General features: G+C 43.9%; 1 protein-coding gene across 2 annotated transcripts in view; it reads right to left on the bottom strand.

The window, feature by feature from the left end:
* Positions 1-244: 244 nt before the first annotated feature.
* LOC147673841 (uncharacterized) overlaps positions 245-18656 on the bottom strand; it is a 51290-nt gene continuing 32878 nt past the window's right edge. For both annotated transcript variants that reach the window (XM_086947725.1, XM_086947726.1), the window contains exon 2: positions 245-3403. In XM_086947725.1, the coding sequence (XP_086803851.1) occupies positions 899-3400 (2502 nt within the window). In that variant the 5' untranslated portion in view covers positions 3401-3403 and the 3' untranslated portion in view covers positions 245-898. The remainder of the gene's footprint in view (positions 3404-18656) is intronic.

The raw sequence follows: 18656 nt of genomic DNA, 5'->3' as shown, positions 1-18656 counted from the left end.
TCGGGCCATTCTCAGTAGGCAGTCTTAACTTGCAAGGGTCTGTCCACAGCCTGCTCCCAAGTTCTGTCATCTTATTGACTTCCTCTGTCGCTTTCATCTAGATTCAATCATGCTGATGGGCACGCATATGTGCCCACCTACTTTTAAGCACATACACAGGAACCAATACTCCTAAGCATCATTCTAGTCCTTTTTTAAAGGTATTTAAAATTCATGGGGAAAAAAAACCCAGAAAAGTGCATAATAAAGCTGAATCAATGTTTATTTCTGCAAGCATGTCATATTCATAATTAACTGCCGGTCATTCTAAATGTGTTGATAGTTGAAACACATGTAATATTGTAAGGTATTTGACATCGCTAGGTTTACAGCATTCAGTATATCAATGTATGAAAATCTACTCTTCTTACGACTGTTACCACCGTTTTGGTTGTCTCAATCTCAAAAAATGAATTGGTACAAAAAACAATCTTATGTCACGTAAAAGGAAATTGTGAAACAGTGGAGTGTTGCTTCAGAATTAAGATGTGCATGGTTCATTCTTACAGGTTTTGTTTTTCTGCCAGCATAACGTGATCTTTTTACGTGAGTTTTTTTTTGTAAATTTTTTTTTTTTTTAAGATGTTGAAAGTATTCCCTCAATTTCTTTTACTTTAGTAGGTGGATCGTTTATTTCCCTCTAGTTGCGGTCACCAACTGTTCCAATGCTCGTGTGTCCATTCCATGTTCCTTTGTTCTTCCAGCTTCATTGCCTTTATTGGCGTTATCCCCTCTTAATTTATCATTACTTTCAGGGCACCATTAGCAAAATTTTTGGAGCGGTCAGGGAATTTAAAATATTTTTTTTCACGTGGTATCTCCGGTAGCGCAATGTTGATTTGTCAGGGTCCCACCTGTTTTAAGAATCACCATTAAGTACCACTTCGAAATTTGGAGGCGCTTCAGCACTGATAACACATTCGGAGAAACCTTCAATTTTCAAATCAGCTGCGTTTTGTACTTCATTTTCTTTTATGTCCGCCAATTTAATTTCTATTTCCTTAACAGCTTCAGGACTCAGTTTAGAATCAGGCTCTTCTGGGTATTTTTCCTCTGTTGCCTCTTGCCCCTCTCTCGATGGTGCCCCTTCTCCTTGGTTTTCTTGTGCATTGCAAGTGTCTGAATCCTTCATGGTTATGAGCTCTGCCAAGTCTTTGCATGGATCGGTGTTAGATGAAGCTAAGTCCACTGGTGTGGCATCAGCTTCTACCTTGGCAATGTCAGGTGTGTCCTCAGTAGTCGCATGTTCTTCATGCTCAATAGGCATTATAGAAACCTCAGGTGCTCCTGGGCAGTCCAGCTCCACTGGCGATGCATTCATCGTAGAGGATATATGTTCTGATGTCACAGAGACCTCAATCTCTGGTGCAGAGGTCCCCTCTCCATTTACAACGCTGTCCTCCATTTCAGCCTGTGAAGTTATGTGCGTTTGAGCCACACTATCTTCTACTTTGCAGAGGGATGTTGCTTGTTCTGGGTCTGCACCCGTTCCCGGTTCTTCTGGTGATGCTGCCTCTTTCTGCGCCGAGCCCTCTTCTGCTTCAGCTGGAGCGAACAGATCTTTCTGAGCCGTACAATCCACCAACTTATCTGAGGATACCTCCATTTCTTCTTTCTCCATTTCAGCAGCGGAAGACACCTCCACTTCATCCACTATTATTTTTCCTAGGGATGCCTTCTCCATTGTGCCCACCTTGCTTTCTGAGGAGGAAGTCAACGTTGCTACAGTGCCTTCCAGCTCCACTTCAGATGTTGCTTCTGCTGGGGCTATGCAAGGCTCCATCTCAGATGAGGAAATATCTACTGCTGGTGCTTTCGTAGAGTGTGAATCCACTAAGGAGGCCTCCTCCACTGGAGCCCCTGATACCTCTGGTTCAGTTGCAGATTCCTCTGCCACTGGAGTCACACAGATCTCTATCTTCGATGTGGATTCCACCTCCGTTTGGGTGAGAGGGGGTTCTACCTCAGTAGTTGATTGCACAAGTGTCACAGGGATCTGCACCTCTGCTATTGGTTCCACTTCTACTGGGTCCAAAGAAGCCTTCTGCGTAGCTGTGGAGGTCACCTCAGCCTGGGCGGTTATACTTTCTGCATCAATGACAGTTATTTCTGTAGCTTCATCCACAATTTTAGTCTCGGCTTGGGTTTCCACTTTGGATGGAGCTATGCTGCCCTCTAAGCTAACGGAATCTTCCAGTTTTGGGACAGAGTCATGGTCTGGCTTAGTTTCAGACAAGGTGGATGTTTGATCTTCTGGGGCATCCTCATGTTTTTGAGCTGAGCACTCATCTTCTCCTTCAATTACACGGATACCTTCGCCTTGAGCAGTACAACTGTCCTGTTTCACACCACACCTATTTTCTGTGTTTAAAGATTTAGTTTCTTGTGCTGTGTTCAGCAAATCGCAGTTGTTGCTTTCATCCTTGTGTGATTCAGTTGACTTTATTAAATTATCAGAATTATTTATAGCTGTTGTCACTGCTTCAATTGTACTGCTATCAACCACGCTCTGTTTGGATAACGTGTCCCCACAGCTGACCTGAAGCACCTCATCACTGCTTTTCAACAGTCCACCATCATTTCTGCTACAGTCTGAATTATTTTCCGTGTTTGGCGATTCTTGCAATGCACTGGGAGGGGTATCTTGGCAAAGAACATCTGTAGGGGGGTTAGAACATGGACTATTATCAGAGGGTTTCACAGTGTTTAAGCAAATAGAGTCTTTTTCTTTTACAGATTGTGCACTGCAGGTATTTTCTGGGGAAATGGAACTCACTGGTTCATCTGCACCATTGATATTTTTGTCACTGTCTGCTGAACATTCTTTAGGGTTTTCATTATCCCCACCTGTACTTTGAATAGTTGCAGGAGCCTCTTTGGCCTCATTTTCGGATGTATTATTTGGACAGATCTCAGATTCTTTTTTTTCTACAATTGCAGATGTTGTTTCTTCAGGTTTAGATTCTGCTGAGACAGTGGAGTCAACCCCAGGCTCAGAGTGTGTTCCCTCACCATTTACTTTTTTAGTTTCACTTGTTGCACCCTTCGCTTGCGCTAGTTTGAGATCTTCGCTGTTTGGGGATATTTGACCTTCTTTTGTTTGATCGTTGCTGGCTTCCTCTTCTTCTTTTACATGGTTAACCGTTTCCCCTACTTGCAACTCATTTTTAGATTTTTCTTCACTCTGTAATCCATTGCTGGCTGGCTGCTCCCCTTTCAAAGTGAGGTCACTATTCAGTTCTTGCTTTACATTCGTTTCGTCATCTTTTTGGTCAACCGTAGTTTCAGAAGGTTCGTCAGCCGCTTCGTCTGTATGATCTCCATAGCACCCCTTTTTCTTCTTACTTAGTTTGCCTCCCATTTTCTGTGAAATAAAAAGAAACCAGTTAGCATTTTTGGTTTTCAAAATGTCTTTTTTCATATCAAAACAGATTGTGCCTATAGTCTGCACTCAAATGTAAAAGTTACCTCTAAACAATTGTGGCGCAAGACTATTCTAGATTCACCTACTGTGCATGATCTGCCATCTGCGCTTGTGCTAGGTGAAAACATTGTTTTGACGTCGATAGGATTCATGTCGTCATCAACTGGAAGCCCACAATATGATTGCAATCCTCTAGATATTTCATTGATGGTCATGTGTCAGGATAAGATGTCCAGAAAGCAAATACTTTTTTTTGCCATTCTTCCGCTTACTGGGGAGAAAAGTGGCCGACCACTGTGACTGATAATTAGAAACTTCGCAATTTCAATATGCGTCAGGTCGTTTCAGTAACTCAGTAGACCGGAGTGGAGTTCTCAATCAACCAGTAGGTCAGACTAAAACTGAACGTAGACGCCAGGTCAGTAGTAAGGGTGTAATGGGCCTTTTAAAGCACGCAAAGAAAAGGGGCTTTTGACATCTGAATGGATTTTAAATTACAACAAAAATCAAGGTGTAGTCAGCTCCTCAGATTGTGCGCCCTGGTGCCGCTGCACCTGCTACATCATCAATAGCTATTACCTATGGACAGTGGTAGAAGTGGGCGGGATCGAAAGGGCATGGTGTGCCCCTACTTTTAAAAATTCTTTCAGTCCGTTCCCCTACTTCTCATTCAAAAAAAATTGCCACGGGACGGCAAGAATAGTCCAACTTACAAAACAATTATTCTTTCATCTTCCAGGGGCTGCTCGCACTTCTCTGTTGAACTCGAAAGGCTGCAGCAGCCCCTCCCTGAGCTCACACAGACCGAGGGCAACCCATTGTCATTCCGATTGAGGTAGATTAATCCTTTCTAATGACAATGCGCCGCCCTCTGCCTTTAGCATATCATGCTGAGTTGGTGATTACAGAGGAGCTTTCTCCAGACAGAGGACTGTCGGGAACTTGCCACCAACTCTGCAAAACCTGTATGATTATTTTTTGGTTACGGTGGTAAGATGTCTTTGTAAGAAGTTTATTTTCCTCACAAACACATGAAAAATTGTGACTTGTGTTTTTAGGCCTTAATGTCCGTGCCAACTGATCTAGTTTAAACTTGATACTCCTTTGTCCAGCTCCTTGAAGATGTCCATTCCTGCGAATGTCATGAAGCAACCAGGGCCAGAAACTGTAGATCCACAGCCACACCGTGGCTTCAGCATACTCTACAGTTTTTTCCGGACAATAATTCGAGGTTTTCCTGCACAGCGGCTAATTTAACATTCCAGGCCTGTTCTGTAATGTGATGTTAGTCTCTAGCTGTTTTGTCGTGATACTTGCTTATCGACTTGTATGCTTTGTATACTTTTGCTTATTCAGGGCCTGTCATTTTTAACCAGACAGCTCTGAACGCGGCATTTGTGGATATACCCATATTTTGCAGGACAAAATTGTTTGGGGTGTTGGGGAATGTTCTAGTCTAATGAACTGGACATGTATTGCTTTGAACCAGAAAAGGCAACCAAGAGTTCATTTAGACCGAGTATCTCGGAGGTTCCCAGTTTTCTATAGCAAGTTGTGGTGGTTTGAAACGATTGTGATTTTGCGTGAATGTTCCCTTGAGTGAATGTGCTCTAAAGGCATTAATTTTCGTGGAAACCCTGCCTGTAAAGACCCATGCTAAGGGAATCATTTGCGCGCTGACCAAGTTACTTACATACATGAAGGTTGTTTACTTGCTGTCCCGTTAGGAGAGGTGACGGGGGGCAGGAGAGGTGACGGAGGCAGGAGAGGTGACGGGGGCAGGAGAGGTGACGGGGGCAGGAGAGGTGACGGGGGCAGGAGAGGTGACGGGGGCAGGAGAGGTGACGGGGGCAGGAGAGGTGACGGGGGCAGGAGAGGTGACGGGGGCAGGAGAGGTGACAGGGGCAGGAGAGGTGACAGGGGCAGGAGAGGTGACAGGGGCAGGAATTGAATTTGAATTTTAAATATTTTTAAGCGCACGACTACCAAGCGGTTTCTTGGCGCGGAGGATGCGAATCAGAGGGCAGGGGAAAAGGTAGGCTGTTAGTGTGGGAAAGCTTGGGTAAAGAGAAGCGTTTAGTGCTTTTCAAAACTCCAGGTAATGAGAGGCGGACCTGAGGGAAAGGGGAAGAGTGTTCCATAAGACAGGAGCCAGAGTGGAAAATTTCACGCCTCCCGACTTTTTCCTGAAGCGGGGGACAACCAAGAGTGAGTGAGAGGAGGAGCGCAGCTCTCTACTGGGGAAGTAGGGCGTGATTGCAGAGGTAATAAAGGACGGGGCCGTCCCTGCCCGGGCCTGGAAGGTGATACAGGCCATTTTCAAAAGGGCACGCTCCCGGATGGGCAGCCAGTGCAAAGCTTTGAGAAGGGTTTTTAAATGGTGGAACTTGGGAAGGTTGTAGACAAGTCGGGCAGCCTGGTTTTGAACCAGCTGAAGTCGCCGGAGGTTGTATGCAGGGACACCAGTGTAAAGAACATTGCCATAGTCAAGGCAGGAAATGACCATGGCCGAAAGAATAAGTTTGAGGACGAAAAAGGAAAAACAAACGGGAAATTTTACGAATAGTGCGGAGGGTAAGAAAACGGGAAGAAACAACTGAACTAATCTGGGAGTGCAAGGTGAGGTGAGCATTTAATTTTATCCCTAGAGTCTTGAAAGAAGGAGAGGGGGGATGCCCAAGGTGGGGGGCCAAAACCGAGAATTCCAGAAGAGGTGACAGGGGCAGGAGAGGTGACAGGGGCAGGAGAGGTGACAGGGTAGAAGTGACTTGTACTTATGTTCCTTGCCTATTTATATACCATTGCATGACATTCACTGATGTGTCTGCAAAGCATACCTGTTGTCCCGAATTTGTGTGCTGAATTTTGACCCCTTGTCCTGAATTTTTACACTCACCATCCTGAATTTGCCATTGTTCCTGCTTATCTTTCGCACGCTTTACATAAACCTGTATTCCCTATGAGTATTTGCTTTTTCCTGAATTAAACCTCAAATAAACATGTTTATCCATTGTTTGAATTAAACGTTATAAGCTGTAACTGGTCAGTAAAGAAGGCTAAACGTACTAAAAATTGGTATGTTTTGCGATTTCTAGCCACACCCCTGACTCCGCCCACTGTTCCAATCTACGGTTATTCCTGCCCCCTGATTCTCCACCCACAGTTCCCCTACCTTTTATTCCCCACTTCGACCACTGCCCATGGAAGAAACGAGCTGAAACGTAAGTGTGACTTACATGAAGCCTGCGCTAATGCTTTCTCAGATTGAGATGACCTAAAACCATGGTAGTGCAGGAGCTAAACCACCATAGACACGACACAAGTTACATTTAATGAAATGCCACTGGCTCCAACGAAAACATGATATTGCAAACATCAAGTTCTGGGAAGTTACCGTTGACAGATTTAGTAACAGCAGACCCCTTTAACCAGCTATAACTCAATAGCAAAACTAAACCAGTTGACGCAGAGCTGCTTTCATGCTATGGCTTCTGATGCGACACAGGAGCAAGCAAGGAGAGCGCGCGAAAAACGATTGGTGTCCCATCTCCTAGCCCAAAAAGTGGGGCTGGCACAATTAAGAGTGCACAGTACTAGCGCACAACTAGTTTCCGGGGCTCGGGCTCCGGCACTTAATTGTCAACACTGTACTTATAACAGTCTGCCACATGGTGGCGCTGTTTATCTAAGTTAGAGATGAGCAGAAGAATGGTTGTTTATTAATACAATGTACATTAATAATTACTAATACCCGACTCCCCACCTATTCCTTTACCTTCGGGGACCTGGAATAATCTGAACTGTCGCATTTGCAGGCGAGAGAGATGGTTAGTGGTTGTTTTGGCAGCAAACACAGGGGCGATGGGTGGTGCAAGCGGCAGTGGCCTCCTGTCAGGACTCTGGCACTTATTATTTTACAAACTAAGCAGTCACCGGGGTACAAGGCAACCCTATTAAGGCTCCCTTACTACATAGCCTGGTAAGAGGGCATTTCCCTTAATTGCATTAGGCACCAGGCACCTTTACTACACTGCTGTCAGAGATCCATCTGAATATTTGTATATCCTGTGAGATTGCTTGATAGCGGTGTATTTGAGCCCCCCCCCCCCCCCCCCAATATATTCATTTAAAGTTTGCCTCGGTTATTTTGCATTCCGATACTGAGCTCTATAGGTGACGGTGAAATGCAGAGCAACCCAGAGCGACAGCATCAGGATACTGCATGCAAACCGACTAAGTTCTGTGGGTAACCCGTGGAGAGGGGGCTAGCCAAACCTGCACACGGGTCAGTGCTGAAATGCTGATCTGCTGTCATAAGTCTGGCGGACAGGGGTGAGGGCAAATGTGGTCAATATCTGAGGGTCTACTACTGAAATGAAGGAGCCAAAAAAGTTGGAAAGGCCTTTAAAAATACACGTGGCAAAGAGAGGAAGAGAGTGTGCTCGAGTTGCTGTGCTGCAAGTGGGAATTATAGCGGCCACAGACCACAAATAGTCAACTGTGGGATTGCAGTGCCATCCAACGGGGACAGACTGGAGCTGCAGTTAAACTATATTAGTAGCACCAATACGGAAGGAACCTGTAAAAGTGGCAGGTTCCTCGCTCTTAAAAAGAGCGGACTTGGGATCACCGACAGTACAATGTGTCATCAGAAAGAAATACAGAAAGCGATGAAAAAACAAAACTAAAAAGATAAAAAACATCCAAATTACATTTGTAGGTTGAAGGAAGCGAGTAACAGTTGATATTCTGGCCTCCCTGGGCCGTATTATGCATTGTGATTGTTTGCGCCTGGCTCACCTCTGGAGCAAACGCAATGCTCCCTATTATGATGTATGCCTTACCCCCAGGGCGGTGTATTCATGTGAAAACACGTAGCAGCTGCTCCATGTTTTCACAGTGCAAGCTGCACCCGCCTGCAGCATTACAGGGGAATAGAGATCCTCTTGCATGAGGGTGCAGTCTGCAGAGGGCTGCTGTCAGGAGGCTCAATGACAGTGCATCACCTTCTAAATGGCGCACTGTCAGTGCGCCTCCGGAGGGCTTCTTTGCCTCTGTGCCCCCGTCAGTAATATGGCGCAGCACAGAGTCAAAGAAATTCCCTCTTTTGCATAGGGGCGTGCCCTATGCAAATGAAGGAACATCCTCCGATGGTAGCTGCTATTGGTATTAAAAAAGGGGACACCCATGCATCTGCGCCCGCTTCTATAATACCAAAGTGCCACAGGGGCGCGCACAATGGGCGCAAACACCCGTTGCGCCCCAGGGGCACTTATTGCAATACTGCTCCCTGTGGCTACAGAGTCAGCATCTAAAAGTGTTTGAGGAACAGGGGCTTCCGAAACCTTTGAATGTAAAAGCACACGTCACAACCCTCAACAAAAACCTGAAGACATAGAGCTGCTATCTGACCAGTCCTACAAATGGAAACCATAAAGAAACAGGAGAGTAAGGTCCCCCTTGGAGGAAGGAACGGGAAAGTAAAATAGTAAATATAAAGGGCATAGTGTATGCCTTTCCACTTACGCCTCTCCCGAAGCAGGGCAGCAGCAGCAATATAACAACCGATGATTTGCCAACAAAACCGAGACAAATGTCATGGATTATGAACCGGTTCTTAGTACAACTGTCTCTAGATGTTGAAAGGGTTGAGGAGATAAACGGGTTAATAGAAGTATTTTCTCGCACATGCTAAGTTCATAATGTGCATGGGGAGGCCGGAGACTAGTGGGGAGTGGCACTATCCAAGATTATAGAAGTTCACGTTTCATTTCAGTTTAATAAACGGTTGCACGTAACAGTCAAGGCGAACACTTTTCAATTGTATTTTAATTGAACATGCCTCGTGTTTTCTCTAATTAACCCTCTCCACTACTTTACAATTGTTAGCATATTTAAAGGTCTAGGGAGGTGAAATAGTTCCATGTAGGTTTCAATTATATAAAACAGATTCGAAAATTCAAATACGGGTAAGGTCACTGGAATCATGCACGCTTCAATGAAGACAACTGAGCTGCTTACTAACAGAAGGAATGAAACAAAGGTTGGTTTCGCACTTCTCCTCGAACATTCCATTGCTTGCTTTTTAGGTCTCACGACCTATCAATGCGGGCAAGCGCATTGAGCGGAGCGAGAAATCATGTCCTCGAAATCCTCGTCAAACCAAGGGCTTCTTGCGCTGCGGTTTTCATTAAGTTCACGTGAATCACGTGACCAAACAAGCACACACATTCACGGCCGCACAGCACATCAAAGGGCTTCGCCCAGCGTGCGCTCTGCGGCTTCTCCTCCCCTAACACGCTTCTCCTCCTTTTCAACCTGAGAGCAGTCATGGCCGCACAGCACATCAAAGGGCTTCGCCCAGCGTGCGCTCTGCGGCTTCTCCTCCCCTACCACGCTTCTCCTCCCCTAAATAATCATGGCTGGCCGGCCGGCCGTACTTTCAGTTTCCCGGCCGCTCTCTCTTTAGAAAAGAGAACATTTCAGCTCTCAGAGTGTTAATTCGAAGAATATTAACCCACAGGCTTCCCACAAATGTATTTTAAACAACAATACTTGCCTTGAGCATGCAGAACTGAGATAAACTCATGAAATTTTTGGGCAGCTTCCGTAAAATATATAGAATGCAAGTTTTATTTTTCAATTAGATTTTTATCAGCTTTTGTTTCTATTTTAGCATTTCCTGCTGCACTTTTTCTAGAACAAGATGGAATGATGGTATTAATGGTGAAGAATTATATCATAATTTGTTGAGTGCAAATTTCAAAGGTAGCTCATTTGTTAAACCCATTACTATTAGTTCGGACTGCAACTGCCAAATATCTTTTCGAAATGAAGTGGCATGCCTGACATTATGTCTATCTAGAGGCATCTTGCTTTGGTATTTAGGCATACATGAGCATACAGTGTGAGATCCAGTTTTACGATGAGTGCGGAACAGCAGAATTGCGTGTAGACTCTTTAAAGAAAAAAATACATACTGAGGTCACTTTCTGGCCAAGAGTCTCCACCATTAGGAAACTAGGACTCTGGTGTAGATGTGCAGTTCATAATTTCTGGCCGCCATAAAACTAAAACCTCTGTCCTGTTGGTAAAGGATTAAAAATCTACAGATTGACATGTTGCAGAAGACTTTACCCATACAAGCTCTAGAATCTCGCCAGTCTTAGCTGGACGAAAAGCATACTTGTATAAGTTCACGAAGTGAGAAACTTCATTAAATTATAAAAATATGATTTTTTTATACTGGTTTTGGTTAATACTGCCTGCAGACAAAAACTGCGCACTGACCAGAACCGGAAAGGATTTAAAGGGTATTTTACAAACTCAGAACGAGCCCATACGCTTGAAGCCACAGCCAACTATGAGTCACTGCTAAACGGTACAAAACAAAACCAAATAGTCTCCTCCGCCGACCAGCTTGACTCGGCCCAACGAACATTCCAGAACCGCAACGAGTGCCCCGGCCCCAAAAACGCGTTGCTCCATCCAAATAGTAGGAAAAGCGCTGAAAAATAACACGCGCCTCCTGAAAGGGGCTTTGGCGAGCATTTCGCTTTGCTGTGCATGAATTTCGCGTAGTGCAGCCTTTTGATTGTCACTTCATGTAAACACATCAAGTACAACCTTTTCTATTCAATATGCGTCAATTTTCTTAAATACCTTCCATTTTTTGCAACGGCCACTATACCGTTGCCAGGGCACTTACAGACCTCCCCCACATTGGTTGTGTGCAAATCTGCATAAAGCGACTTCTAAAAAAAACAAGCACTGGCGTTGCCAATAGGTCTCGCAGTAGGAAAGTTGGAGCTATTGGTTTTGTAAATGACATTTTATATTTATATATTGTTATTGACAATGCCAATAACGATATATAAATATAAAATGTCATTTACAAAACCAATAGCTCCAACTTTCCTACTGCGAGACCTATTGGCAACGCCAGTGCTTGTTGTTTTTACTGGTTTAATTAAGAAAAATCTGTCCTGAGTGGGTGGAATGTTCTAGTAGCCCTATAGACTTCCTGCCTCGGGGTACACCAGTTACGTCACAGCCCCCAAAATGGCTCTTTCTGCTCTAGGGGATTTCACACTTTGTTTCAGCCGAAATAAACTGGTTTTCATTATATTTCATATGCTTCGATAGCACAATGAATTACATCCAGAGTTCCTCTTTATCCTGCACCCATATTGTGCAGCCATCTGCCAAGGCTGGATAAGTAAAAATGATTTGTGACACTCTCCGGCATGAATGACTTGGCAACTGGCACTTAAGCTATAGTATGTGAAGGGTGAATGAACATAAATCCGGATTTGTTGTAGATATTTCCATCCATCACAGCTTCAGTGTCTCTGCTTATCGGACTTAAGTCACACATATTGTATTCACTTAAAGGCCATTTTCCTTTAGTTTATGTTGTACGGTGCAAACCATGGTTTCTGATATTACCAGGCCAGACATGTATATTTCTAGTCACATGCATCAATGCTCTTCACACACGGATACAGAAGGTGTCCTCAGCACCATTGTCAGCCTCAATGCAAGCAACTACCTCTCCTTATTGGACAAAAAGAATTCATAATTTCCAAGAGTCAATGGTCGTGAGGCCCCTGATGTTACTCGAAGTTTACACTACCTTTAACACCAATGACCTTAAGAGGACCGTTAAATCATTAAAGGTCTGCATGTGATCTGGACAATAGCACCTAGAGAAAATTGCTACTTAAGACCCTTCACTGTCAATTTAATTTTCGTTAGAATGACATTGATCCTGCACGATGGTTTAAGACTGCTTTGATAATTTGTCAATTTTGCCAACTCATTTTTCGAATTATCGAAGATAGTTTTTCTTCGTGTTCATTTTTGGAATATGTAGACCTCAAGGTTTGCTCCTTAGCGAGAATTGTTATCACTGGTTTGAATCCACTGGCACATCTTCACCCTTGAATAATATTAGCTACCATAGGTACACCAACCATACCCAAAACGAGCTCAAGAATGAACAGGAGTTGAACTCAGTGGGAGGAAGATGTAAGGATGTGTAGAGGGCAAGCTGGCCCTTCACCAACTCACAATCTCAGCCAGCCTTCGATTGATTCAGTTTAAATATTTTCAATGCTTTTATTATACCGGAATCGTTTAGTACAAATGGGGAGGTCCTGATCATCAGGTTATCCCAGTAGTGAAGCTGAGGGTTGAGACTTCTTCTGCGTCGTCTGGTATTGCCCAAATATATGTATATATGTCAGTTCTGGCACTCCGTAGTTTATCTCTCCTTCCCTATCTTTAATGCCCAGATGGCTTGTAATCGCAAGTCTTTCCCACATTTTTATTTCACTTTTACCTCTTCCCTACCCCATTCTACAATGCCTCCCTTTCTCTACACCCTTCCAGTTAAGCTTTTCGGTCTCTTGACAACATATGACTTTACCACAAAAAAATTATTTTTGTGGAAAAAGTATATCGTCATTTCTCAGAAATGAAGTTTTTGTCTGGTTGATTTCATCATATGACTTTCTTCGTGTTGGAAAAATATCAAAATGGTTGTATACCAGCTACATTCAGTCCTCCTTCCTTTTTAGGTGGAGCCTAGGCAGCGCATGCACTGTCCCTCCGAGACCTGATGTAATCTGTATGTGAGTTGACACTCCACCTATTTGCTTTTTATGGGTTTGTTAGCTTGTCTCGTAAAATATCTTTGTTTTTAGTGGTTAATATGTGTTGTAGTTCCTCCTTTTCTTTGTTTGGTACCGCCTAACTACTGTAAACTTGCTACCAGTGGCACAAAGTATTTGCTTTGGAACTCTTGTTTTTGGTTGGCTAATTTGAACGTGTAGGCAGTTTCGTTTTTTGACCAGTGGAATTAAGTTTTTGTTTTTAGCGTTGCCGAAATATTTTTTGGAGCGGTAGGATGAAGTGTTTGTTTTTTGCATTGCCGATATTTATTTTTTGTAAGGAAATTGTTTATTCTTGGGGTTTTGGTTGCTTAATTTTAATGTGCATGCAGTTTGCCTTGCCAGCTTCAGTAGCGATTCACATTTTATTTTCGTAAATTTGACATTTTGCTGTTTCTGCCAATTTACTTAGTGTGTATTGCACATTTGCTGTAAACGAAAAGCTAACATTCTTTACTAGAAGGATGATTTGCGTATTATGTAGTCCCTGTTTCCATTCACAACAAGTTTAGAAAACGTGCTAATGTTTCACACTACAGCAGACTTTCATTTGCACTTCTTGGTTTCTTTCAAACAAATATTAATACATTAGAATTTATTTACACTGTAAAACCAGCGTAAAGGCAACGGTATTGTTTTTTTTATAATTAAAAGCGTGTTTAAAACAAATAAGTGTTCATTCCATTTTTTCGTTGGAAATCTTATTTGTGCATAGCTACATATACATACCTTTATATTCAGCACAAGTTTGTGCAGCAGCTACATGCACTATACATTATTTCAAAGTATAATTCATACCTCCACTACAATATATATCAGAATGTCAGTCAAAAAAGCTTTATTATCGGTTAAAAACCATAAAAGCACATAAATAGACAATACAGATAAAAACAAGTCATTAGGCAACAATAAGGTACACTCATAAAACGGCCTATGGGCATAAAAATGGTTAAAAAAAATACAGAGATACAAGCATAATAGACCTGTGCAATTCAAGATAGAGCAATTGATGGGTAGTCCCTGAATACATTATTTATAGAGTACTTTCTATGTTGCAGTATTTATGCAAAGACGGGAGAGGCAACTTGGCATTTTTATTTTTCACGGCTCTGGTGCACCACATGCACAGTAAAAATCTAGCAGTCGCAAACACAATCAAAGAGGAGGTGCCATCTTTTAAGATTCTAAATACCTCCCTATAATCCCCAAGGCCCCTGGACTTGCAGAGTTGGATGATCCATTTGGCTCTTGCCTTAGCGTACGAGGGGCAGAAGAGCAGAACGTGCAGATCGGTCTCTTCACTACCGTCACACCCTGGGCAGGAACATTTGTCCACTTGATTGTCACGGCCCTTAGTGGCAGTGATCCATGTCTAAACTGGACATAAAGTTTCTTGGCCAGTAGGGGCTGGATATCATCCAGGAATTTCTCAAAATGTGGTATAACCTTGATATCCAAAAAGGTATTAGTCAACCTACCCAAAGAGGAATTCGCTAATGTGAGTTCCATTCGATATCGCTTCAGTACAAAGCTCATCGACCTCTTAGTAGTCAAGGCACATGTTTCCTCCGGGGAGGACCACACGTCTCCCATACCAAGTGCGTGGCAAAGCGGTTTAATATACTTGAACCATGGGATTTTTCCCACCCCCTCTGGACAAAAGGTCCCCAAGGTCCTCCCTGTAGCTAGAAAGCTCCGGGGTGGACCAGAGTCTCCTCCAGTACAGCAGGGGACGATTTGAAATAATCTCCTGCATAGGAGCCAGGCCTAGATCTAGTCGTAATGGGGTCAGGGGGACGCTCTGGGGGAGTCTCAAAAGGCGCCTGATAAAACTATTCTCGGTAGAGGATAGAGAAGTGGAGACATGACCCCAGAGATCTGCACCATAGAGCGCTCCACCCCTTGCCTGGGCATTGTAGATTTCCACGGCCGGTCCCAAAGATTTTAGAGAGCACTCATTGTACACCTTTAAGATACCGCCAGAGGATTGGGCCAACTTCAGGTTTGCTTTAGCCATGTTGGACCCCCAATCCATTCTATCATTTAATGTTACCCCCAAGTAGTCGAAGGTGGATACTAGTTCCAACACCGAGCCATCCAAGTGGGGGTGGGGAACAGGTGGACGATTTGGCATTGTAGGCCATAAATTTAGTTTTGGAGAGGTTAATCTCCAGGTTCCTCGATCTACAAAAGGAGCAGAACGCCTCCAGTGTTCGCTGGATACCCATGGAAGATTTTGATATCAGAAGGGTATCATCAGCGAACATCAGGGCTGGTATCTTGCGACCTGCTAAACTGGGTGAATCTAGCTCCCTCGCTCCCATTAGATGATCAATCAGCCCATTAAGGAAGAGGGAGAAGAGCGTGGGAGCCAGCACCCACCCCTGCCTCACTCCCTTTTCCACAGGGAACGGTTCGGAAAGCTCCCCATTCCTCCCATACCTTACCCATGCATAGATACCTTGGTGCATACGTTTAAAAAGGTGACACAAATAAGCCGGGACACCCATCTCTAGTAGTATTGCCCACAGCTTGTCCCTATGGACCAAGTCAAATGCGGATCGAAGATCCACAAAGATCAAATACAAGCTACCTGTCCCCACAGGTACAGTCTTCCAGTAGACCAACTGCAATCTAAACAGTTGGTCGATGGTGGAGACCTTCGCTTGAAAGCCCGCTTGGAGGGAAGTTAGGATGTGATGTTCATCCATCCAGCTCTGCAACCTCGATAGTAAAAAGCGGGCAAATAGTTTCTTGAGGACATCTATGAGGCTGATGGGGCGGTAGTTTGCCGGGTCGAGAGGAGAAAACTTTGTGGATGGGGATGATTTCTGAACTCAGCCAGGTTTGGGGGATCTCCATTCTCCTGCAGAATGGCATTGAAATAAAGCCAGATATAGGGAGCCCATACCTTCGGTTCACTCGGGTATAGATCTCTGGGGATCCTATCTAGGCCCGGAGCATTCCCAGGTGTCAAACTTTTAAGGGCCGCCTGAATTTCTAGCAAGGTACAGGGTGGGCAATCATTGCCTCCAGAGGGGCTTGGTCGAATATACTCTTTAAGAGAGCTAGATCTACTGGGAATGCTAGGTCAGTAAAGGACTACAGGGGCTTAAAGTGGGCTAGCCAGACCTCTCGCCTAAATTAGGAGTTAAGGCAGGCGACCCATCTGCTGATCCTGATCTAACTAGATTCCAAAAGGCCCTGAAATCGCGACCCTCCAGAGCAACTTTTATACTTTCCTACCTCAATACCTCCCACTCCGACCTAGCCTCCATAATCATGCTTTTGTAGATTTGTATGGCCGTTCTAATGCTCGACATGGATCCAGATTTTACCTCCTTTACAAGGGCAGATTTGGCTGCCCTACAATTTTTGTTGTACCAATGGGCCTGATTTTTTACCCGTGACCGTGATATATCAGAATGATTACCTCCATATAGCCGAGCCCTACCCCTAAGTGCACAAAGCGCTTTACAACTCCATCACTGTCATTTACATTTGTTTCCTGCCAACAACATCAAAAACAACCATTTGCAATGCAATAGGTCTCGCATTTGCGAGGGTTTCAGCTATTGGCATTGTAAATGACAATGCCTTTTATTTATGTGTTGGTTTTTAAAACATAAATAAAAAGGCAGTCATTTACAATGCTAATAGCTGAAACTCTCGCAAGTGGTAGACCTTTTGCATTGAAAATGCTTGTCAGTACTGGTGCGCACTCATTGAATTAAGTTTTTTACTGATGGTTTATCGTCGCTTGAATATTAAATTGATATTCAAACAATACACCGTCACGAACAAACTTTTATCAAGTCCAAAATGTGCACAAAATCTCCAGAATGTCTAAAATCTGCAGGGTACTAAAATCTTTTCTACAAAAATAAAAATAAAAAAAGTCTGTGCTACAAACTTGAACTGTCTTTCTTCTGTGTGTGCTACAAGACTACCCGGGTTTTTGTTCTGGTGATCTGCCAGATGTGCTGCAAAACATATTCAGAGCTTTGTGCAAAGGCCATGAGAAAACTCGGAAGGTTCCATAACCGCACAGCCTGCATCACCTTTGACATGAAACGCAGAGGCTACGGCACTCTATATCCCTGCATTCTATATCATTGATCAAGTTCTTGGTATAAGAGGATACACTCCTGAACGCTTGCATTGTTCATAAATTAGTGCATGGTGGCATCCCATAATCTCTTCATATGCACGTTTGTGTTCAGACAGAACCCTTGATAACTTACTGTGGTCTGTCCAGAACACTTCAACTCAGCCCATGCCTTGCAACTGCCTTCTGGTTAAGAGAATGTGTGTGGGCCACAATGACCCCCAGACTCCATTTACTTCCTTCCCCTGAGATGCAAGTCCTACGTAAAAACTCCATGCAAAATAACAGTTACCCTCTATATTCGGGTTAATTTGTACAAGACTGCATCCGGTCACTTCCAAAACCGGAATCAATTTCTTTCCTTCGCTTCACCCATGTGGTCATCTTTGAACCTTCTTTTTCTTCTCTGTTCAAATCTCTGCTGGCTCCGATGTCTGCTGGTTACAGTTCTATAACCTCCACAAAACCGATCTCTCATCACCTTCCACGTCACAAGTACTCTCATCTTAATCTTAGTCTCCAACATGACCTTGACTGCTCGCTTCCCTCAGTCCTCCTTCTGAAGAGCCTTGTCCCTCTCCAATTCATTTCCTGTGTTATTCTCTTAGCCTTAACCCGTTTGCAGCGTGCGTCGGCCAACGGCCGTCGCTAGCACTACCTCCGGATTTTACGCCACGGTTAACAGGTTAATGGGCCACAAGGGGTTGGAAGTTTCAGGGCTTGAATGAGTAAATGATTACTTGTGGCTTTTGGGATTGAGAGAAGGGTAGCAAGAGTTTTCTAGGGTTCGGGGAAGGGTAGCAAGAGTTTTCTAGGATTTGGGGAAGGGTATCATTAAGGGGTAGCAAGAGTTTTCTAGGGTTCAGGGAGGGGTAGCATTAAGTAATAGTTCAGGTATAGGAAGCAGTAGCGGGGAAGAGGTTTAATTAAAAAAAAACAACATTTTTTTAAAACAAAATAGATTACTTTCCCTCTATTCCTCTTTCGCGTTTCCTCTCTATGCTCCACTCAGGAAGCAGGCAGCCTCCCTCTCTCCCCCTACAATGGCAGCATTGTGACGCCGACCTCATAGAAGTCTATGGGGAGGCCGTTTTCTCCATGCAGGCTGCATGCAACCTACATAGAGAAAACGGTAGAGTGCATATGACTTGTTTGGTCTGCCCTGGAGCCGACCAAACAGTCAGCGCCCACTTAACAATTTTATACAATGTGGTACTCAACCTAGGCCCCATTTTTGTACAATCAAAATAGGACACATGTGCCATAAAATCTCAGATCTTCTAAAGCCAACCCAGGTTTAGAAAGTACCCAGATTGAAGAAAGCAAGGTCTGGTGGAAGAGTGCTCTGCGTTTGCACAATGAAGGCATGGAATGTTCTACCCTTGTCCATTATGCCTGAACCATCTCACAA

This window comes from Lissotriton vulgaris, chromosome 12 (assembly GCF_964263255.1).
Source record: "Lissotriton vulgaris chromosome 12, aLisVul1.2, whole genome shotgun sequence".
In the NCBI taxonomy this organism is placed as follows: Eukaryota; Metazoa; Chordata; class Amphibia; order Caudata; family Salamandridae; genus Lissotriton; species Lissotriton vulgaris.
This window is presented reverse-complemented; position numbering and strand designations above follow the sequence as displayed.